The sequence below is a fragment of the Staurois parvus genome, unplaced genomic scaffold (genome assembly GCF_062004578.1).
Source record: "Staurois parvus isolate SC_StPar_1 unplaced genomic scaffold, SC_StPar_1.0 ptg000227l, whole genome shotgun sequence".
Lineage (NCBI taxonomy): Eukaryota > Metazoa > Chordata > Amphibia > Anura > Ranidae > Staurois > Staurois parvus.
Window position 1 is genome coordinate 63,665 of NW_028318023.1, and position 24,353 is coordinate 88,017.

Sequence of the window (24,353 nt, forward strand, 5' to 3'; positions counted from 1 at the left end):
TTTGATAATAATATTGAATTAAATTTATTATTATATTATTATTTTTTATAATTATTTATTAAATTATAATTTATGATTTCGTGTTTCAAATTTTAACATACCTGGGATGATTACTAGACTCTTCTTCGGACAGATTTCAGTGAGTTATTTCTAAAAATTACAGGCCTACAATAAAAAAAAATACATATTTCCATGCAAAAAAATGTACCGCTTTGAGCACAGAAATACTGACATAATCAGACCACTAGGGAGGTTAAGCACATTTGTCTTGACTAGTGTTTGCTTTCTTGCTTGCTTGAAGCATATGTCAAAGCAAAATTAAAAAAAAAACATTTTGTACATTTACAATACATGCACATTTCCCCATATTTTATCCCTTTTAACATATTGCAGAAGTGAGAGATCTGCAACAGTCTCTGTTCTCGTGCACATTGCTGGATTGAGATAGGGCTCAGGTCAGTATTAGGAGGAGGCTGGAAGAGGGAGCTGCACCCAGGTTTTTTATTTCATGCACAGAGCACATAAACCTTCTGCCTTTACAACCACTTTAACTTCTATAATCTTGAAGATACTTAAAAACTCAATAAAAAAAAGAATAGCGTTAGGAGCAATAATGTTTGCTGTGCGTGCGAAGCAAAATGTATTAACCGTGACCCATGGACACACTTATTTTCTGCATTTGCAGCTTCAGGTGGGGAGGTTGGGGGGGCACTAAAAACACTTAACCACACAATTTTAATGCCCTCCAATTGCAAGTCCAAATGAGCCCTTACCTCACGAATCCACTCACCTTTAAGGGGAATATTTTCAATGAACTTCTCTTATTTCCCCCCTATTTAGTCTGCTAATTATACCATTAGAATCATTCTTGTTACATCTGTTTATTAAGTGCAAAAAATACTTGTTGAGGTTTTGCCAGAAATCTTATGAGTTGATAACTTTCTTTGCTATGCACAAAAAGGGGTTATGGATATAAGAAGGGAAAATGGGAGATGAGAAAAGGTCTGTGTTCTTTGTAATCCATCAGAAATGAAGTAGGCAGGGCTAACACCAGATGCCTAGGAATTTAGATGTGTTGTCATGTCACAATGGAAGTTGGGAGCACACTATATTTTATTCATATCAACAGTTTTTTTTCTGCTGAAACGGTCCTCCCCTGAATGCGCAAGTGATGTTATTTTTTTCTATCTATACATGCCTGTAATCCCCTATACAGGGACGGACTGACAACTCATGGGGCCCCCGTGCAATAGGGGATCATGGGGCCCCTGTGTCCTTGCCCGAACTCAAAAAAGCCTATGAAAAAGGTACCAGGGGCATCTCATGGGGCCCCCTACTGACCCCGGGCCCTCGGGCAGTGCCCGAGTTTCCAAATGGTCAGTCTGCCCCTGCAGCTGTCTGTGTTGCATAAGTCCCTCCTGGACTTGTCTGTGCAAACAGACATCTTGACTGGAGGGCTGGGCAATTACTTTCGTCCTCCTATTTTAAAAAATATTTTACAATTCTGCAAAATAAAGACTCCACCAAGTGACACGGATTTATTATTGGCCTTTATTTAACAATTTAAAAAAATTAAAGCTGAATTTAAACAAAATAAAAATATTTCTGTGCAGCTTTAGTTACATTATTTACTTGTAATAAAGTAAGCCCTACAACATGTAGGCTGCTGGATTTTATTGAAATCTTCAATGCAGGGCTGCCCTGCCCCTCTTCCTGCTGAACTTCAGAGGCTGTGAGGGTCCCTGGGCTCAGCTGCACTAAAGATGATCTGACAAGGACATGCCCCCTCCTGCCTCTCCTCCATTGAGAAGAGTTGCATCATTGAGTACACTTGCCTGTAACACAATCTGTGAATTGGGGGGGGGAGTCTTGTTACTGATCAACGATGGGGTACTAGTCCTTCTACCGACACCAAAGATAGGGCATTGTTTACTCCCACTGGATGCCAGGACATTTTCTACTACAACTAGCCCAAGTCTGACCCCCCCAAATGTCTGAATGACAGTACAGGTAAATAATGTCACTAAAGCTGTAGAGGAAAAAAAATTTAACTAACCTTCAGCTTTGATTGATAGCTGTATAAAATAGCCAACCACCTTTGAAATAATCAAACCCCTAAAGAAATGTCATCTCTTACCCTTATGTCACAGGACACAGCAGTCACTTTGGGTGTTCCATTTCATTTTATTTTATCTGGATTACTGATTTTTTTTTCTTCTCCCTCTTTTCACGGTTTTAATTATTTCTAATAAACATTGAATTTTATTGGATCTAGTGTTCTGGTCATATGCTGGGACTTGCTGATTTATTTGGGCTTTTTGTTTTGATTTCATTTTTTTTCTTTACATTTATTTCTTTCAATGGATACTGACGTTTTGCAGTGTAGACTTTCCTATTGCAGGTCATTTGGTTTTACATTGAGCCAATGTTTATAATTCCATTAACTGCTTCCCAACCACCCTATAGCAGAACTACTACTACAGGGTGGCACATATATATACGTGATTTTGCATCACTGGATCCCGGCCAGAGAATCCCCGTCGGCCGGTGATCTCCGAGGAACACTGACAGTGGAGAGGTCTGTATGTAAACAATACAGATCTCTCCCCTGCCAGCACCAGAATGCTGCTTTGTATTGCTCTGCATAGAATAATACAAAGCAGCATGCTTACATAGTAAAATACATACAGGCCACATAGTAAAACAGCACACAGTTAACCCTCCTGCCCGGTGTCATTAGTACAGTGTCAGTGCTTTTTCATAGCACTGATCATTGTATTAGTGTCACTGGGGATGCCAGTGGCAGTTAGTCAGTCACCCCCAGTGTCAGAATGCCCACCACAGTACCGCTTTAAGTCGCTGATCGCCACCATTAATAGTTTAAAAAAAATTCCAGTATATATACTGCCATTTGTAGACGCTATAACTTTCACGTAAACCAGTTAATTTACACGTATTGGGATTTTTTTTTAGGAAAGATGTAGCAGAATATATTTTGGCCTAAATTTATGACGAAATTAGATTTTTTTTTTTTAATTTTTACTGGATATGTTTTATAATAAATAGTGAAAAATATTGGGGGTTTTTTTTTCAAAATTGTTGGTCTATTTTTGTTTATAGCACAAAAAATGAAAAATGCACAGGTGATCAAATACCACCAAAAGAAAGCTGTATTTGTAGGGAAAAAAAGGACATAAATTTAATTTTGGTGCACCGTTGCATGGCCACTTAATTGTTAGTTAAAGTAACGCAGCGCCGTATCGCAAAAAACGGCCTGGTCAGGAAGGGGGGTAAATCCTCTGGAGAGTATGTGATTAAAAAGCAGTTTGCTTTGTGGTCTTGTAGTGGATCTAATGCAGGCCATACATGGGTCGAATTCTGAATTAATTTTCTTTAGAAAATCGGAAATTTTGTGCATTTTGTAATCTGATGGTGCAACCATTGATTTTCGAAATTCAACCAACCAAGCTTTCAATTTCATCTTATGTTACTACAGAAAAGACTGTTTATGGCCAAGAATTTTCTTTTCTTTGCAGGTCACAGCTCATGCTTGTTTCTTTTTCATTTACATTTCTCGCACTATTCTCCTATCATTGATTCAAAATTCGTTTGTTTTTAAAAAAATTTCCAATATGCCCAATCACTCAGATTCGATGGTCACACGAAAACTGGCCATTTCTTTGACCCACTAATGGTGCGAATTTTGAACGAAAATTCTTAGAAAAGGGTTTCGAAAGAAAATTCTTTCAGAATTCGACCCATGTATGGCCGGCTTAACATGGCATTTTGATTAGTACACTGTGGTTCTATTGACTTAGTATACTGTTGCAAATCCTGCAGGTTTGTCTTCCAAGCAGCAGGTGGAGCTGCTGTGCTCACAACCGATCTGTCTGGATTCTGTTCATTTCTGTTTATGATGCTATCGTAGAGGATTGCCTTTACGATTTAACCTTGAAAAGGGTGAAACGCATCTATGGAGTGCTCTACAGGTGGGGAACATGACTGCGGGACATGCAGAATATCGAGGCTAATACTTACCACCTAACCAATAAAACAACCACCCCCTCAACCTTCTCCCACCTGAAATAACCACGCGACTCTCCTTTTGATATAAAAACGGCCATGGCAGCCCATTAATTTAACATAACTCTTACATAACACTTCATACAGTTCAATCAAATAATAACTGACAGTAATGTCCCAACCAGGTCCAAGGTCTTCGAAGGCACTGTTACTCACATCAATAACTCGGCTGTATCTGACACCCAATGAAAATGCCCCCAGCCGCTACTACACCGCCTCGGGACAATATTACAGCCACGTAGTCCCAGATACAGCCCATTTAACTACCACCTTACCAACGTATCCTTATAATTGGGAAGGAACACCCATACTTACAATGGGCCCAACCCATAATCCACCTAATTGTCACTCCAGCCCCGCCTTCAAAAGACCCAGCGACCCCTGCCAGCTGCCATGACAAAAACAAAAAACGCCAGACAAACACCCCAGGACACAAAATGCCGATCAAAGAAAGAAAACAAAATCAACAAACCCACACAAAACCAAACAACATGACAAACACAAAGGACAAGACCAATAACAAACAAAAAACAAAACAACAAAACAGGTCCAGGGAAGGAGGGTGGGAGAAACCTCACCCATGCTAGCACAAGCTGCGACTGACCTTCGACAAGTCTCAACCCCTCTCCTCATCCTGGCAAGACCACCCTCAAACTCGAATACTCCAATCAGGTGTGTAACCACCCCTACCTACTGAATATCCTCCCACCCAAATCCGATCTCCGCCTCGTCTGCAAGCACCAGTCATGCTGGCCCTCCCTTTAGCTTCGCTCAATCCAAGCCATGACTGGAGCTTAAGCCATAGGGTAAGAGAACCAGGCAGCCAGAGGTAAACAACATGACTGGATGTGGCTGGGCAGGCTACCAGAATTAACCAAGTATGGAGCTTTAGAGGGTGGGTTCAAACAGCTTCCTTGAGAAAGAGTAGGAAAACTTTCAGAAAATGTTCTAAAAAATATTTATACCTTTTTAAGCAAAGCTTGTGACTTTGCCTTATGGCAATATATGGCGTATATACAACTGTGACAAAAAAAGGATCAAGAATAGAACTCATTTATTTTTTATGATAAATATCCTACAAAAATATAATGAAATGCATTTTGCCAGAAGTGTCAGTATATTTTACTTTTAACATACAGTATTTGAAGTGCATACAGATTTTCTGAAAGTCTGACAGATTTTAAAAAATGAGGTTAGGGCTAACACATTGTTGTTTATTCACGGTATATGATTAACAATAAATATATGTGTAGCAAAGTGTTGGCTATATCATTATGCCATTCAGGGACATTTCTAGATGAGACTATGGTAGTCATTTCCTCTTAGTGCCCAGTACTGGGACTGCTACCTCACTTCCTGTTAGCAGAGTGGATCCAGTTCTTCTGACAGTAGAGGATCCTGGGAACTGTAGTCCTATAGGCAATACATACTATATTTCTGAGTGCTGATTACTACAACTACCAGAGAGCTGGTGAAGCAAAATGTTGTTGGGGGAGGAGATATATATTCTACAGCAAGGAATTGGCTGGTTCTCTTGGCTCAGGATTCAAAGCTGAACACAGGAGGGCCGCCATTCTCCTCCAGATTGCTGGCTACCCAGATTACTGGGACTCAGTTAAGTACAGCAGTGACGCAGATCTCCACACTGGGATTGCATCAGCTTCTCTGCATCAGGACTGTTTCTATCCAGTTTTCAGCCAGTCAACTCTGACAGGCTGTCAGGCGGTAGATCTGCACTTCTCTGTGAACAGCCAAGAGCCTGTGCAAGAACCCTTCTCCTAGGAGGCCGTGCTATACATGGGATTGGTGAGTGGTCGGATGCCCAATCTCTTTCTTACAACACTCTAGAGACACTGCATGCAAACACCTTTACACCTCAGTACCAATAGATCTTTGCTTTGAGCATTTACCACAGCCTATTCATTATCTTCATTGAATTGCCATTACTCACTACTGTATATGGGCCCCATTATTGCTAGCAGAAGAGGGAGCTGATAAGTCAAAAAGGCTTTTCTTCCCTTCCTGCTGCTGGTGTTGCAGTTACATACTGTAGTTACAAAAGTACTATTTGCTTTTATGCATTAACTATGGATGTACCTCCTATACCATCATTCTGTGGTCTATTCTTTTGAATGAGCCTAAAACAGAGGTGTTACTAAAGAATCATGTCTCCTGCATTATTATTCCATACTGTTGAGTGTTAGAGATGTCAGGAGGCTTGCAAAGCCAAGTCAAACATTGGGGACAAGCACTAACAAGAGGCCCCTGGAGGGGTATCGCTAGATATGCATATATTTATTATCACTATTTTGCTGTAAAAAAAAAGTTTTAAGTGATTATCTGATTTGACAAATAACATTAAATCATTTTATGCAAGTGTGGTTAACGCACACATCCAACGTCTTGTACTTTCTTATTTATACACAATAACACAGTGTAATATCTAATTAACTTAATACATATTGTACACAGTACATGTGATAACTCAGAAGCTCACTATGAACTCTACAATATATTGATGCTTTAACATATAAACACAATCATGCAGTTTTTTTCTGTTTCTTCTTTGATCGTTGTGTCGTTGATGCTCTGATAAGAAATAAAAACATGTTACTGTTTTACAGGAATATATTGATATTGTATATATTGATCAGATTTTTAAATGATTCTTTATTTTAACCAACAGACAGCTGTATATAGGGATCAGTGTTTAATTATACAGTAAATCAAGGGGAAAGAAGGCACACCAGCCCAGTGCATTATCTGAGAAGTAGCTTTATTAAATCAAAAGTATATGTATATACTCACAAACAACTGTGGTAACAAAAGCATATCAAAATCCAAAGCGACCAAATTGCCAAATCAGCCCCCAAACGCAAGAGAACCTTGGCTTCGATGGTTGATGCATTTTGAAGGGCGATCCCCTCTTTCCCAGAGCCCAGCATTTCCCAGAGTTAGGCTCCCAAATGCGAGCGAACCCTCTGGACGGCTGCTGTATTTCGAGGAGTGTTCCCCTCTTCCTTAGAGCCCTGCGTTTCCCAGAGTTTGGCTCCAAAATGTGAGAGAACCCTCTGAACGACTGCTGCGTTTTTCGAGGAGCGTTCCCATCTTCCTTAGAGCCCAGCGTTTCCCAGAGTTTGGCTCCCAAATGCAAGAGAACCCTCTGGACGGCTGCCGCGTTTTGAGGAGAGTTCCCCTCTTCCTCAGAGCCCAGACTTTCCCAGAGTTTGGCTCTGAGGAAGAGGTGATTGCCCCTCGAAACACATCAGCCATTCAGAGGGTCTCTCGTGTTTGGGAGCTGATTTGCTGTTTTGGTCGATTTGGTGATTTTGCTATTGAGGATTATAGCTAGATGAGTTTTATTGTTCAGCTTTAACATATACTCTACAACCTAATGCTTACTCTTAAGCCCTTGCTTGAAGTGATTGGATTTTTATTTAAGTGCATTCCAGTTACCCTGTAAAGGCTGAGATTGTTACATTTGGCGAGCCTGATAGTCGTGGGTGGCCCTTACTACAACTGGAAATTTCCCTGTAATGGGCAAGAGAGTGGCTTCAGTGTGTATGACAGTGGCAGCATTCCTGCCTCAGCACCAAAGTAGAGTGATAGCTATACTATCCAGCCTGAATGAAAGTGTAAATGACACACAAACCTGTTGGAAACCAGTGACTTAAAACCTATATTGCACTTGGCTTTTAGGAAGTTATTTGACCTACCTTTTAAGAATGTTGCCGGCAAGATGTTTCACCCACTTAGCTTCTGGATTTAAGCAAACCACGGGTCCATGTTTTAATGCAGCACTGCAAATGAGGACATACAATGGTGAATTGGGATACTATTAGATTCCTGTAGTCCCCTGAAGACATTGTAGTGATGCTTATCAAATGTTCACCCTGTAAAACAACCCATTCAGAAATAGAAATAAAAGGCAAAACATTTGCCTCACATCTTTGTCACTATTTGATTCTATCTTTTTATGTGACAATACTGAAGAAATGACACTTTGCTATAATGTGACGTAGTGAGTGTACAGCTTTTATAACAGTGTAAATTTGCTGTTCCTTCAAAATAACTCAACACACAGCCATTAATGTCTAAACCGCTGGAAACAAAAGTGTGCACACCCCTAAGTGACAATGTCCATATTGGGCCCAATTAGCCATTTTCCCTCCCTGGTGTCATGTGACTCCTTAGTGTTACAAGGTCTCAGGTGTGAATGGGGAGCAGGTGTGTTAAATTTGGTGTTATCGCTCTCACTCTCTCATACTGGTCACTGGAAGTTCAACATGGCACCTCATGGCAAATAACTCTCTGAGGATCTGAAAAAAAGAATTGTTGCTCTACTGTACATAAAGATGGCCTAGGCTATAAGAAGATTACAAAGACCCTGAAACTGAGCTGCAGCACGGTGGCCAAGACCATACAGGACAGGTTCCATTCAGAACAGGCCTCTCCATGGTCGACCAAAGAAGTTGAGTGCACATGCTCAGCATCATATCCAGAGGTTGTCTTTGGGAAATAGACGTATGAGTGCTGCCAGCATTGCTGCAGAGGTTGAAGGGGTGGGGGGTCAGCCTGTGAGTGCTCAGACCATACGCCGCACACTGCATCAAATTGGTCTGCATGGCTGTTGTCCCAGAAGGAAGCCTCTTTTAAAGATGATGCACAAGAAAGCCCGCAAACAGTTTGCTGAAGACAATCAGACTAAGGGCATGGATTACTGGAACCATGTCCTGTGGTCTGATGACACCAAGAAAAAATTATTTGGTTCAGAAGGTGTCAAGCGTGTGTGGTGGCAACCAGGTGAGGAGTACAAAGACAAGTGTGTCTTGCCTACAGTCAAGCATGGTGGTGGGAGTGTCATGGTCTGGGGCTGCATGAGTGCTGCCGGAACTGGGGAGCTACAGTTCATTGAGGGAACCATGAATGCCAACATGTACTGTGACATAGTGAGGCAGAGCATGAACCCCTCCCTTCAGAGACTGGGCCACAGGGCAGTATTCCAACATGATAACAACCCCAAACACACCTCCAAGATGACCACTGCCTTGCTAAAGAAGCTGAGGGTAAAGGTGATGGACTGGCCAAGCATGTCTCCAGACCTAAACCCTATTGAGCATCTGTAGTGTTAGGATCCGCCAGGTGGTGCCTCAGGCTGCCAACTGACAGACCTACCCAGAGCGTGGAGTCTAAGCCCGGTCTGTGCTTTCACCAGGGCCCCTGATGGTGGGGATGGACTTGTAACAGACCCGGGCCAGGTCACGACCTCCGAGCAGGCCCACCAGTGGCAGAGGAAGCCGCCGGGGACGTATGCAGGTACCGGGAGAGCCAGATGTGAAGAGGATGGTGGGACCTAGCAGGATGGTCACGGGCCGTGGTTCCGTGGGGAAGTGGGGTACCGAATCGGCAGGTGAAGAGTAGTCAGGTCACACGCAGGGTCAGCAGGGTAAGTCAGACCGCAGAAAGGTCAGACAAGCCGGGGGTCAGAATAGGAGAAGGCAGAGTAGTCAGGGCAATCCGGGTCAAATCACAGGAGAAGGCAGCGTAGTCAGGGCAATCCAGGTCAAATCACAGGAGGAGGCAGCGTAGTCAGGGCAATCAGGGTCACTTAAACAGGTACAGGAACTCAGGATCACAGATAGACCTTGCGGCAATCTGTGACAGTGCAGGGCATCTTTAAATAGTGCGCCCTGCACTGTCATTGGCCGGCCAGGACACGCCCCCGGCTGTCATTGGACGCCTGAGGCACGCCCGCGGCTCCTACTGCGCATGTGCGGCGTCCTGTCAGCCACGGCTCGCCGGGACCTAGTGCCTGTGTCCCGGCGTGATCTGCCGCCAGTGCGCATGCACTGGGAGAGGGGCCGTGGTCGCCGAACTTGGAGCCGCGATCCCTAACATTGCCCTCCCCCCTACGGGCACCCTCCGGGAGCCCCACTGGTCTCTCCACCGCGGGTGACTACGAAAGAATTCCCGGATGAGCCTGGGTGCGTGAATGTTCTGGGTGGGTTCCCATGAGTTCTCCTCAGGGCCATAACCCTTCCATTTTATCAGGAACTGTGTCTGGCCTCCCCTCTTTCGGCAACTGAGGATAGTCTCCACTTCATATTCCTCCTGTTCACCTATGGTGACTGCCTCGGGAGGTCTGGATTCACGGTCCGGGAAGGGATCTGGTCTGGATGGTTTCAGGAGAGACACATGGAACACAGGATGTATTTTGAAGGTTCGCGGAAGCTCGAGTTCGTAGGCCACCTCGTTGACTACTCGTTTAACCGGAAACGGGCCAATGTACTTGGGTCCTAGCTTCCTCGAAGGACACAGCATCTTCAAGTTGGTCGTAGCCAGCCAAACCTGATCCCCCGGTTGAAGCAGTAACTCTCCTCTTCTTTTCCTGTCGAATGGCCTTTTACTGTCCTCTTGGGCTTTTGCGATGGCCTCCTGAATCGTTTTGTTATTGACAGAAAAGAAGTTCAAGATATCTTGAGACGCAGGTACCGGGTTTTCGGGCATCAGATTAGGGTGGAATGTGGGATGATAACCGTAATTGGAAAAGAACGGGGATTGTCCCGTAGCTGAGTGATTCGAGTTGTTGTAAGAAAATTCCGCGGAAGGCAACAGCGTCAGCCAGTCATCCTGAAGGTAGGATGTGTAGCATCTTAGGTACTGTTCTAGCGTTTGGTTGGTCCTCTCTGTTTGGCCTTTGGTCTGAGGATGGTAAGCGGATGAAAGCGACAGCTTGATTCCCAGCGCTTTACATAAGGCGTTCCAGAACCTGGAGGTGAACTGGACTCCCCGATCTGACACTATATCTTCGGGGACCCCATGAAGCCTCACTACTTCCTTAATGAAGATCCGTGCCGTTTCTGGTGCCGATGGTGTCTTTTCCAGGGGTACGAAATGTGCCATTTTCGAGAAGCGGTCGACGATCACCATTATTGCTGTGTAGCCTTGGGATGGTGGGAGTTCGACCACGAAATCCATGGCTATCATTTGCCAGGCCCGCTTGGGTATTGGCAATGGACGTAACAATCCCCATGCCCTGCTCCTGGAGGGCTTGTTCCTTTGGCCGGTGGGACAGGTTTGGACGTAGCGCTCGCAGTCCTTGATCATGTCTGGCCACCAGAACGAGCGCTGCAGTAGTTCCAGAGTTTTCGTAACCCCGAAGTGACCCGCCATTGGATGGTCGTGGCAGTGCCCCAGGACCAAGATTCGAACTCCTTCTGGGACCATGATCTGATCTTCCTTCCAAAACAGCCCCCCACGGTTCTGGAGAGGTGACCCAGACGGGACTGGCAGTCCTACAGAAGCATCGAGAAGTCTGGAGCGAAGTTCCGTTTGTAGAGCGAGGAAGCTTCCGGAAGGTAAGATGGTGTCAGGTAACACTGCATCGTCGGGGTCCTCAAACATGCGGGACAGAGCGTCTGGTTTTGTATTCTTAGAACCGGGTCGGTACGTTATATGGAATATAAACCGAGAAAAGAAGAGAGCCCATCTGGCCTGGCGAGGTCTCAGTCGTTTTGCCGTTCTTAAATATTCTAGGTTTTTATGATCTGTGAATATTAGGATTGGGTGTGTGGCTCCTTCCAGTAAATACCTCCATTCTTCTAGAGCGGATTTAATAGCCAGGAGCTCCCGATCTCCAATGTCATAGTTTCGTTCCGCCGGCGTCAACTTCCTGGAGAAGAACGCCACAGGATGCAGTAGTTCCTTGGTACCATTCCTTTGGGACAGAACTGCTCCTACCGCGTTTTCGGAGGCGTCCACTTCCAAAACATATGGAAGAGAAGAATCCGGATGGCAGAGAATGGGAGCAGAGGTGAACAATTTCTTGAGCTTTTCGAATGCCGTCTGAGCTTCGGGAGTCCACTTAAAGCGGACCCCTTGTTTCGTCAGTTGCGTGATCGGGGAGACCAGACCGGAGAAGTTCCTAACAAACTTTCTATAAAAGTTTGAAAAGCCGATGAAACGCTGTACCCCCTTTTTATCGGCGGGTATTGGCCAATCTTGGATCGCCGTGACTTTCTGGGGATCCATCGCGACCCCCGCGGGAGAGAGAACCAGTCCCAAGAACGTGATTTCGCGCTGTTCGAAACAGCATTTTTCTGCCTTGGTGTATAGCCCGTGTTGACGCAACCGTTCTAACACCCGTAACACGTGACTTCGATGAACCTCCAGTGAGGGAGAAAAAATTAGGATGTCATCCAAATAAACCACCACGAAAACATCAAGGAAATCACGAAAGACGTCGTTGATAAAATGTTGGAAGGTGGCCGGTGCGTTACAGAGCCCGAACGGCATCACCAAATATTCAAAGTGACCGAATCTCGTACGGAAAGCCGTCTTCCATTCATCCCCCTCCCTGATACGAACAAGGTTATATGCCCCCCGCAGGTCTAATTTAGTGAAAATCATTGCGGACCTCAATCTCTGGAGGAGTTCGGGGACTAGGGGTAAGGGATAGCGATTCTTTACCGTTATTTTATTCAGATCACAGTAGTCTATGCAGGGCCATAACGATTTGTCCTTCTTTTCTATGAAGAACAACCTGGCCCCGGCTGGGGATGTGGATGGGCGAATAAATCCCTTCCGAAGGTTTTCGTCAATATATTCCCTCAGTACTCCCGACTGCAGTTCCGATAAAGGAAAGATACGGCCAAACGAGATTTCAGAACCGGGTAGGAGGTCTTTGGGGCAATCGTATGAACGGTGCGGGGGAAGGATGTCTGCTCCTCGCTTACTGAATACGTCTAAGAAGTCATGGTAGGCCGGAGGAATAACCTGGGATAGATCGGTGTCGCCATCCAAGCACAGGAGAAACCGGGGAACCACGGATCCTGTGACGTGGCAGTGACTCAGACAGTAAGGTGACCGAAATTGAACTGTTCCCTTTTCCCAATCAATCTGGGGGTTATGGGCCCGCAGCCAAGGGAGCCCCAGAATGATTGGAAAAAGGGGGGATGCGATGGCATCCAGATGGAGGAACTCTTGGTGATGATCTGCCATCGTGGTAAAAATAGGTGTCTCCTGGTCCACCACCCCTGATTTTATACTAGACCCATCTGCCAAGAAGATGTTAAACCCCCTTTCTTTGGTCTGGAGAGGGATCTTTTGCCGGTGAGCAAAAGTAAGATCGATGAAACAACTACATGCTCCTGAGTCAACGATTGCGGTCACCGACAATGTTCCTCCGGGGAGCTGTAACGACACAGGTATTGCCAGGTAACTTGACTGATCACCCCTTCCTGCAGGTAAAGTAAAAGAAAAGGAAGCGGACTTACTCATTTTTGCAGGACAGGAGCGCACCTGGTGGCCAGCTTCCCCGCAGTACAGACATAGGTTCTGAGAATGCCTCCTCTGACGTTCCTCGACCGATAAGGTGGAACGGGCCAGTCCCAGTTGCATGGGTTCCGAGGTGTCCCCTGGTTCCGTGCTTCAGGTATGGTTCCCTGGGGCTGGAGCTGTTTCTCTCGGTGGAATCCATGCCACCCTTTGACCCTGGCTGCTCCTTTCTAGCCAACGTTCCCTTAGTCTACGGTCAATTTGAATGGCCAACTCAATCAGTTTTTCCAGGGAGTCAGGTAGGCCTACTCGTGCTAGCTCATCTTTGAGAGACTCAGACAGCCCGATGCGGAACTGGTGACATAATGCCGCATCGTTCCATCTGGTATCTCCCATGCAACGCCTAAAATCGGACGCGTACTCTTCGGCTGCCCGGCGGCCTTGCTGTAGAGAGTATAGGGTAGCCTCTGTGGAAGCAGCCCGCTGAGGGTCGTCATACAACACAGCCATGGCCTGAAAGAACTCGGTCACGGAATCAAGATGGGGATCGTGCTTCTCCATCAGACGGTGAGCCCAATCCTGGGGCTCATCCTGAAGGAGAGAGACTATAAACCCCACCTTGACGGTCTCGGTGGTGAACGTGCGGGGCTGCAAGTCAAAATACAGGGTGCAGGCGTTCCGGAAGGCTCAGAAGCGGCTTCGGTCTCCACGGAATCGTTCCGGCAGGGGAACGCGGGGTTCAGGAGCTAGGGGCGCGGCAACTGCTCCGGATGCCGGAGTAGCGAGAGATTCCGCAGTTGGAGGACTCTGAGCAGGGGGAGTCAGGGGGGCTAACGACTCCATGCGGTCCTCAAGTCGGGCGCAGTGGCTGTGGAAATTCTGGAAAGCTTGGGTCAAAGTTGCCAGGTGCTGGCATATATCCTCTAGGGACGCCGGTCCACTTCCTGGCTCTGTCATGGCCGCAAGGTACTGTTAGGATCCGCCAGGTGGTGCCTCAGGCTGCCAACTGACAGACCTACCCAGAGCGTGGAGTCTAAGCCCGGTCTGTGCTTTCACCAGGGCCCCTGATGGTGGGGATGGACTTGTAACAGACCCGGGCCAGGTCACGACCTCCGAGCAGGCCCACCAGTGGCAGAGGAAGCCGCCGGGGACGTATGCAGGTACCGGGAGAGCCAGATGTGAAGAGGATGGCGGGACCTAGCAGGATGGTCACGGGCCGTGGTCCCGTGGGGAAGTGGGGTACCGAATCGGCAGGCGAAGAGTAGTCAGGTCACACGCAGGGTCAGCAGGGTAAGTCAGTCCGCAGAAAGGTCAGACAAGCCGGGGGTCAGAATAGGAGAAGGCAGAGTAGTCAGGGCAATCCGGGTCAAATCACAGGAGAAGGCAGCGTAGTCAGGGCAATCCAGGTCAAATCACAGGAGAAGGCAGCGTAGTCAGGGCAATCAGGGTCACTTAAACAGGTACAGGAACTCAGGATCACAGATAGACCTTGCGGCAATCTGTGACAGTGCAGGGCATCTTTAAAAAGTGCGCCCTGCACTGTCATTGGCCGGCCAGGACGCGCCCCCGGCTGTCATTGGACGCCTGAGGCGCGCCCGCGGCTCCTACTGCGCATGCGCGGCGTCCTGTCAGCCGCGGCTCGCCGGGACCTAGTGCCTGTGTCCCGGCGTGATCTGCCGCCAGTGCGCATGCACTGGGAGAGGGGCCGCGGTCGCCGAACTTGGAGCCGCGATCCCTGACATGTAGGGCATCCTCAAATGGAAGATGGAGGAGCACAAGGTATCTAACATCCACCAGCTCCGTAATTTCGTCATGGAGGAGTGGAAGAAGACTCCAGTGGCAACCTGTGAAGCTTTGGTGAACTCCATGCCCAAGAGGGTTAAGGCAGTGCTGGAAAATAATGGTGGCCACACAAAATATTGACACTTTGGGCCCAATTTGGACATTTTCACTTAGGAGTGTACTTCGTTTTGTTGCCAGCGGTTTAGACATTAATGGCTATGTGTTGAGTTATTTTGAGGGGACAGCAAATTTACACTGTTATTTGGATTGGTTTTGGATAGGTTAAGTTTGAGGAAATGGAGCGACATCCTGTCTGATATGTCGTTTAGGATGTGGGCAATGCGGGCAGAGAGTGAGGGGGTGAGATGGGGGGTGGAGAGGTAAATTTGGTTGTCGTCGGCATAGAGGTGGTAATTGAAGCCGTGGGAGTGAATAAGTTTGCCAAGGGAGGAGGTATAGATGGAGAAGAGGAGGGGCCCGAGGACAGAGCCTTGGGGGACCCCGACAGAGAGGGGGAGGGAGGGAGAGGTGGCAGTGTTGTAGGTGACGCTGAAGGAGCATTGGGAAAGGTAGGAGGAGAACCAGGAGAGAGCAGCGTCCCTGATGCCAAGGGAGTGCAGTTTGGCAAGGAGGAGAGGGTGGTCAACAGTGTCGAAGGCCACGGAGAGGTTGAGGAGCAGGAGGATAGAATAGTGGCCATTGGCTTTGGTGGTTAGCAGGTTGTTGGTGATTTTAAGTAGGGCGGTTTCGGTGGAGTGCAGGGGATGGAAGCCAGACTGTAGGGGGTCAAGGAGGTTGTTGTCAGTGAGGTGGGCGCTTAGGCGATTGTAGGCCAGGCGCTCAAGGAGCTTGGAAATGAAGGGCAGCAGGGAGATGTGTCTAAGGTTGTTAAGGTTAGTGGGGTCAAGGGAGGGTTTTTTGGGTATGGGGGTGATGTGTGCGTGCTTTAAAGGGGAGGGGAAGGTGTCGGTGGAGAGGGAGAGATTGAAGATGTGGGTGAGGGAGCGAATGATGGAGGGGGGGGTTACTGGAGGAGCTGTGAGGGGATAGGGTCCAGGGGGCAGGTGGTGAGGTGGGCTTCAGTGAAGACCTTAGAGACCTCCTCAGGGGTAGTTGGGCTGAAGGCGCGGAGTGTTGGGGAGGTGATGGTGTGCGGGGCATTAGGCATAGTGGGGGGTAGTGCGGAATATTTTTATTGTCCACTGGCTACACATACGTATATGAAAATGTAACACCTGATTCCAGCTGGACGCTGTCATAGATGGGATTTGACATTACCAGCGGGCTTTATTAACATTTAATATAACAAATCTCATTTTGGATTTAATTAAATATTTGTATAGACTCGATATGACTCTCATTGTGACTTGGAATTTCATACTTTCACATGTTAGCATTTTTATTTTTTAGCAAGCTGCTATGTTCCCCATATTTTCACTATTAAGTGCTTGAATTTTAATTTTGTTGTGTACCATATTGATTATATACATTAGTATTAATGTATTTTATGATTATTATTGAAAATAATTTTAACATATTGGGGTGGGGGGAGTTAAAAAAATAATCATCCCCAGGTGTCAAATTAACTATATTGCATCACTGTTGTATATATTGGGCCTCTGGTCATTACCACCTTGGACTTGGCGTGGACAAATATTATTATTATTATTATTATTATTAATAATATACAGGACTTATATAGCACCAATAGTTTGCGCAGTGCTTTAAAGGGAGACAGTACAGCTACAATAAAATCAAAACAAGAGGATTAACAGGGACCTACTTGTAAGAGCTCACAATTTAATAGGGTGGGGAAATCCATATTCACTTGCACAGTAAAGCCAGCCATAGATGGAATGAATCTAGGCTGGCTCAACAGGGATAAGCCAAGATTCGATCTATCTATGAGCAGGCTGACTGTACCTAAATCGATCCATTGATCGACTTGGGTACAGCCCGCATGTCGGATGTTTAGCATGTGAATATTGCTATAACCACTAGCAATAATCATTGTGTTCTCTCTGCAGGGATGGCTCCTTGCACTCTCCTCCACCTGGAGAACACTAAAGTACAGTAGGAGGCATTCTTATGGTTGCAGGAAAGAAAATCGCATTATCTATGGCCTGCCTAATAGCTGTGAAAATGTGGAATGGACTCCCTCAAAAACTAGTTCTGGCCAGCACAGTAGATTATTTTAAAAAGGAGCTTAATGCAATCTTGTATATGCAAAATATAACTGGATATTAACATTTACAGGTAATGACACCAGGAGTAATTGATCCAGGGAATATCCAATTGCCTTCTGGGGGATCAGGAAGGGGGGTTTTTATCCCCTCTGGAGCAAATTGGGTCATGTTTTATTGTTTTTTTGTCTTCCTCTGGATCAACTGTGGGTATAGGATTATGTAAATGGAGGTTTTCTATGACTTTTTCTTTTTTTTGGATGAACTAGAGGGATTTGTGTCTTTTTTAAACCTGACTAACTTTGTAACTATGTAAACACGCCATAACTGTGGAACTTAAGTCAAGCTGAGACTTATTTTCCCAAAGATAGGATGCATAAATGCAAACAGCACTTCCTTTTACATATGTTCCATTAGAATTGGCAGGCATATGCAAGTGTGACAACTGTGCGGAAGAGATTGTACTTTATTCTAGGGTCCAGGTCATAAGCTTTTCAACTGTGGTGTAGCCTTAGTAATTAATCATGCACAAGATGAATGAAATCTATTACAAAGAGCCTGGGAAAGAATGTGAGTGCCATACATCAGGTAGCAATGTATTTCTACAAAGATTTTATTCTATGAAGAAGATGAAAAGTATGGAAAAGAATGTACAGATAAAGAAAAATCTTCACTGCAATATGTGTTCACCAGTCTTCAATCATTAACTAAACTGATCCAATACATGTGAGTTGTTGTGAGTATGAATAAATGGATATAATATTGAATATAAAATTGTATATCAATGTTACTTTGAGATTTTAGTATAAACAAAGTTCTTTTGTAAGATAATCTTAGCTAGTTAAGGGATACATGTTTTGTGGGTTACCCAGTCTAGGTCAGACACCCGCTTGTCATAAACTGTTGTACCAAGTCTAACTAAACTAGATTCTGTCATGAACTCCAATCCCTCCAGTGCTGAGGCTCCCTTTGTGTAGGGGATGGGTGTGTCCAGTTAGTCATTAGTAGCCATTAGTACAAGAGGGTGAGGATTGGAATTGGCCAACAGACCAAGGGTAATAAAGTCATGGATGTCAGTGCAAAGAGAGTTTTAACTCAGGAGCCACTTTGTTAGGTGGTGGGGTACGGCCAGTCAAAGTTGGTGGATAGTAGCAATGCAAGTGCCTAGAAGTCTGAAAGAAAGAGGGATGTGGCTGTAAGAGCTGATAAAATATACTATCAAAATACACAATAAGTGATCAGTCAAAAGAGAGAAAATAAATATCAGCAAAGTTATTGTTTTCTGCAAAAAACAATACAAAAAACAAACAAAACAAAATGTCTGCAGTCGTTAAAAAGGTCCAGTAAAGTGGCCAGCTGAAACATCAAACTTTCCTGTTTCTAGCATACCTAATCACCACCTTGGCAGTATGCTCCAACACAATACAGCTAAAACTTACATTCAGATGTGAGAAAAGCACAAAGCGACACAAAGAAGATTGTGTACAGCTGTCAGCTCCCTACTGTGAAATCTTGTTGCCCCCCAACTGTATTTGCTGTAAGTGTCAGGAAAAGAAGGAAGCTAGTCCCATGATTTTGACATTATGTGATAGTTTTGTCCGCTCTCTGTTTTATTAATCAGCTCCATGTTTTTATTTCCTCAATAGGAATAATCTTTAGGTTCAGTCCAAACACAAGTTCAGACCAAACCTTGGCAGTTTAAATCAGTCTGACGAACTTCCCAAAAATGTACCTGTTGGGCAGGAGCTGATGTCATGTATAATAGCAGCATATTACCACTAGTATATATAACAGCTTCCCGCTGTCAATGGTTGTTAAGGATACCAGCGAGTGCAGGCACCACCGAATCTTTAACAGCTAGCAATGTCACTAGCCCTATTCACTTACAGGGCTTGAAATCCCCAGCCATGTCCATATAAATATAAAAACCTAATGACTGTCATGTGCAGTACAAGCATAGAGGTCAGAGTATCAAAGGGTTTTTTCATTTGTTGTTCGGTGGGTGACATCTATTATGACTGATACTGAATTTACAACACTGGATGATTTAGTTTTTATATAAAAAAAAAGAAGTCAACAACCTATGTGTATTTATTTACAACTGACTTTTAGTGAATGAGTAGGAGTACTATATATCCCATATTCATTCATATGGGGTGAGGCAGATATCTCTGGGCCCCAGAGTCTGATAACCCCCATGAACCCACACAACCATCGGGCCAGGGTTCAGGGGAATAGGACGTTGTCCTCACTCCTCACCAACATGTTCTCACATCATGTTGAGGGCAAGTGGCCTGGTATGGTTCAGGTATGTATGATTGTCTGGTATGTATCTGGGGGGTGACTATAGCATTATTTACAAAATAAAGGAAGCTTGTAGGAAAATGTGGATTAACAGCATTTTAAACAAATGTTTTTCCTTTGTGAATGTTACTTTTGCTATACTACTTTGTTTACATGGTAGAGATGCACCACTTCATAAGAAGGTCTAGGGGACCCCTCAAGCAGTTTTTTTTTTAACTGAATAGTGCATTTTTAATGTTGCACTTTCAGCATTATTAAATTCTACATTTCAAATGGAGAAAACTGATTTGACAGATTCAGATCCCTTTGTCTTCAGTGGGGTTTGGCATCTGAACATTTGATGTGTTCAGCTGAACCTTCGTGAACCAAAATCTGGAGTGTTTGGCTCATCCCTAGTCCTCACCAGTTTTTAGAAAAGAAAATAGCATACAATTTCATATCTGTGATTTCAACAGCCATAGTATTTGAAATAAAATCTCCTGTAACTGTTGAATCGGCTAAAATTCAAGCCAGGGGTATCCCTGTCAACACTACTCAGCTCAACAAAAATGTATAGCCAGCTTTAGAATAGCAAAATGAATCACAGTAGTTCTGTTAGTGATACTTACATAACTTCCACCTTAGAACAATATGGCCCGCTATTGATAAGCTCCAGTTTTAAGACCTGTCGACTTTGAATGGGTTTTGATAGTGTTTTGACGCACTGACATCGCATATCTGTTGCCACTGAGGTACCTGCATTTGATAAACATTTAAATTTTTTTGTTAAACACAAATAGTTTTATGCCTCTTCAAAAATAAAGCAATTTTGTACAGCTTATTGAAATGTTTATACAAAGCAATGACCATCTCTAATGCCCCGTACACACTATAAGAAAATTGTAGGAAAATTTTCGTACGAGGACTGATCATCTGATAATCAGATAATTAGTACACAGCTTTTGAGAGCCAATCATGACAATTTGTACGACAATATCCGAAGGGACAAGCGCAAAAATATTTCTCGTATGATACCAGATCGTACGATTTTCGTTTAATCAGTACAGTAGTCATCTGAAAATACAATACAAATACAACGCATGACATCACTTTCAAAATTCTTTTCTTTCATAGGAGAATTTTCCTATCTTTAGTAACTTTTTCACTTTCGATGTGAGACTAGCAGGCAAAAAAAATGGCCGATTGTTCATCCGATATTCTCATCGTGTGTACAGGGCATTACTTTTACTGTCACAGCATGAGGAAAGTACTGCCCATAATTGGCAATTGTCAGAGAAGTGATCGGGACTGATGATCAGTGCCCTGATGATCAGTGCCCAGCAGTGCCGCCCACCTGTGCCCAGCAGTGCCACCCACTTGTACCCAGCAATGCTGCACACTTGTGTCCATCAGTGCCACCTGTCTGTGCCCATCAGTGCCACCCACCTGTGACAGCCACCTGTGCCCATCAGTGCCAGCCACCTGTGCCTAGCAGTATCAACCACCTGTGCCCATCAGTGCCACCCACCTGTGCCTAGCAGTGCCACCCACCTGTGCCCATCAGTGCCACCCACCTGTGACTAGTAGTGCCACCCACCTGTGCCCATCAGTGCCACCCACCTGTGCCCATCAATGCCACCCATCAGTGCTGCCCAGCAGTGCCACCCACCTGTGCCTATCAGTGCCACCCACCTGTGCCCTGCAGTGCCACCCACCTGTGCCCAGCAGTGCCACCCATCAGTGCTGCCCAGCAGTGCCACCCATCAGTGCAGCATCATCACTGCCAGCTCATCAGTGCCGCCTATCAGTGCCTCCTATCAGTGCCCATCAGTGCGGCCTATCAGGGCAGACTCATCAATGCACATCAGTGAAGGAGAAAAATTACCTGTTTGCAAAATTTTATAATAGAAAAAAAGAAAATTAAAAAAAAAATTTGTTGCTCTTTTTTTGTTTATAGCGCAAAAAATAAAACACCCAGGTGCAATTAAATACCACCAAAAAGAACGCTCCATTTGTATGAAAAAAATTATAAAGTTTTCATATGGGTACAGTGTTGCATGACCACGCAATTGTCATTCAAAGTGTGACAGCGCTGAAAGCAGAAAATTGGCCTGGACAGGAAGGGGGTATAAGTGCCTGGTAGGCAAGTGGTTAATAAGTATTTAAGTTTTTTTGCAACCAGCATTCATTTTAAAACTAGAGTATAGTTATACATTAGTAAACATGACATTCACCAAACATTCACTGCTGGTGAATCTTCCAGATTGTTGGATGTAAGTTACATTTACTGCTTTATAAATATGCCCCCTAGTATTACGGTAGATACAGAGTACAATATTTATTTTGTGATTTGTCCAGTGAATAATGACACTGAAATTAAGGTTTAGGTACAGAGCATGGGGAAGTTGATATTTTTTAAAAAATTTTGTAATGCGACTCTACAAAAATGAATAGACCAAATTAACAAAACTAAAAACTGTATATAGAAATAGTAAATAAAAGTTTAAAAAACAGCAAACAAAAAACAAACGTTTACGAAAAGCTAAATAGAGAGTCCATATGGACCGAATAGCTTTAACTACGAGTAAATAGGGGTAAATATAAAAAATAATCAAAGTAAATATCAATATAGCAAAAACAATTCTGTATTAAAAAAAATAACTTTTTTTATTTCCTTGCAAGGTTGCTGAGACAAAAAAGATGTGTACTTCAAATAACACTTTTTTGATTTGCACACATAAAAGCACTATTTGTAATATATCATAACAATATTGTTACACTGTGTTTACAAATTATTTTGCTTATATAGAAGATTTTGTCACCGCACCTGAAACACAGGCTAGGATCTAGCTGTTAACTTGACAGCTAGTTATAGCGATTTCACTGGGTACTGCAAGCATGGCACAGAAAAAATCCTCAAGGTGTAAGAGGGACACCCAAGGTATTTGGATACAAATTTGTGAGATGTATATTTTTGAAATTTCAATAACTCCTTGTCTTTTTAGAGTCAAAAGTAATACAGATACAGCAAACAGCATCCCTCTTACTGTGACCAGCTGATAATTGATTTGTTGCTAGCGGTTTTTGCACAATACCAATGATGCCAAACACCAAATAACACCAGCACCACAATTGCTTTCTGAGCTGCCCTATTAAATAAAGAATATCAGTATTTTGGGCTTACACAATAGGATTTCATAGAGAGAATACTGTAAGAAATCAAGCTATTACTTACCAATTCCAATGAATACACATCCAGTGAGGAAAAGGACAAAAAATGGTGATATCATTTTAACCTGCTTGCTTAGACTGCAGATAAGAATTTGTATTCCAGTTATAAAGCTTCTCAGTTAAAATGTATTCTAGTTTCTGATCCTTCTTAGCATATATTGCCTTGAGACAGAATTCTGCTTTTATATGTTCAGAATGGCCAAGAGTTACATCACAGGGAAAATACCTAATACGTAGACTTTGCTATGGAAAACACCTTTAAATTTAGCTCATCCCACATTCCATTTAGGGATTAAAGCTGAAGTATAGGCAGATATAAATAACACAAATTAATGCAGCTGGTTTTAATTGATAAATCATTAATGTTTTATTTTAAATGCAAACGTAAATTACAGAGTTTGTCTTGGTGTCAGCCTATTTGCAACCCCCTGTACAGCAGCACTCTAGGAGAGGGAGGGGCAGCACCCAAGGCCAAGTCTATACTTTTATCTTCTAGGCCAGCTACCACCCCTGCCAAGTCACAATGTTCAGCAGTGTCCCTTCAGTCACTGCATCCCCATAGAGTAACTGTCAGGACCAAGATCTGAACCCAGGACCTCTGCTGCATCTGGCAGTAGCCCTTCTTGCTCAGCCACATGGATGCTGGACAACAACCTGCCTGACCCCTTGGACAAACTTGCTTTCAATCTTGTTTCTGGTGAACCTTGAATGTCTTGCTCCTCCCATGAACTTCCCATTTAAGTCATGTCTTTGTACTTCTCGTTTGCCATGTTATTGTGCTCTTCTCTAGCCAATACCTCATTACACACCTGCCACCATCCAAATCTCCTTTACTGACCTTTTGCTTGTTCCTTGACAATGTTGCTGTTTGATCCCATCCTGCAACCATTTGCTACCAACCTTGGATTTGTTCCTCGATTATGCTTCTCTAACTGCTGCATCTGCTACTGAACCCCAGCTTGCTCACCTCCTGGTGGGGCAATCCTGAGGACTGCAACCTGGCACTAGCATGCAGGGAAAAACCCATCTCCACCAGGAGACCACCATCAGGAGCTGTGGTGAAGACCAGTTAGTGCTTCGGGTATCCTGCTTCACCCACCAGGGAAATCTGCATGTGTATTTATATAGCTGATTTCCTTATGAGCCTTTCAACTGCTATAGCCACTGCCTTCTGAGCCTGACCCCTGATCAGTAACATTGGCTGCCTGCACACAACTCCCAGTGGCTCCAGTAGAATAAACAAACTACTTACGGGATAGCACAAAGGAGTTTTTACACCATAAAAAAGACACAATACAATAATATTCAAATACAACGTTCTTTATTGGAAAGTATTTTGGCCATGGTGCTATTTAAAGGGGAACCTCAATTAAACAAATTACTTAACATATATTTATCTATATATATATACAGTTTATTATTATTATTATTATTATTATACAGTATTTATATAGCGCCAACAGTTCGCTGTACATTACAAAGGGAGACAGAACATGCGACAGTACAATAACAATA

At 44.3% G+C, this 24,353-nt stretch overlaps 1 protein-coding gene across 1 annotated transcript; it reads right to left on the reverse strand.

Annotated features, from left to right (window-relative positions):
- Positions 1-5,120: 5,120 nt before the first annotated feature.
- LOC149460494 (alveolar macrophage chemotactic factor-like) lies at positions 5,121-22,982 on the reverse strand. The gene is made up of 4 exons (XM_089679607.1): positions 22,843-22,982; positions 20,237-20,363; positions 7,800-7,883; positions 5,121-6,672 (listed from the first exon to the last, which is right to left on the reverse strand). The coding sequence occupies exons 1-4, from the start codon at positions 22,895-22,897 to the stop codon at positions 6,624-6,626; spliced, it is 315 nt and encodes a 104-aa protein (XP_089535733.1). The 5' UTR covers positions 22,898-22,982; the 3' UTR covers positions 5,121-6,623.
- Between the last annotated feature and the right edge of the window lie 1,371 nt (positions 22,983-24,353).

Coding starts and splice junctions, on each gene's coding strand:
- LOC149460494 (XM_089679607.1), bottom strand. CDS start 22,897: ATGATATCACCATTTTTTGTCCTTTTCCTCACTGGATGTGTATTCATT. Junction 20,364..22,842: donor ATGTGTATTCATTGGAATTG/GTAAGTAATAGC, acceptor TATCAAATGCAG/GTACCTCAGTGGCAACAGAT. Junction 6,673..7,799: donor GCCGGCAACATTCTTAAAAG/GTAGGTCAAATA, acceptor ATTTCTTATCAG/AGCATCAACGACACAACGAT.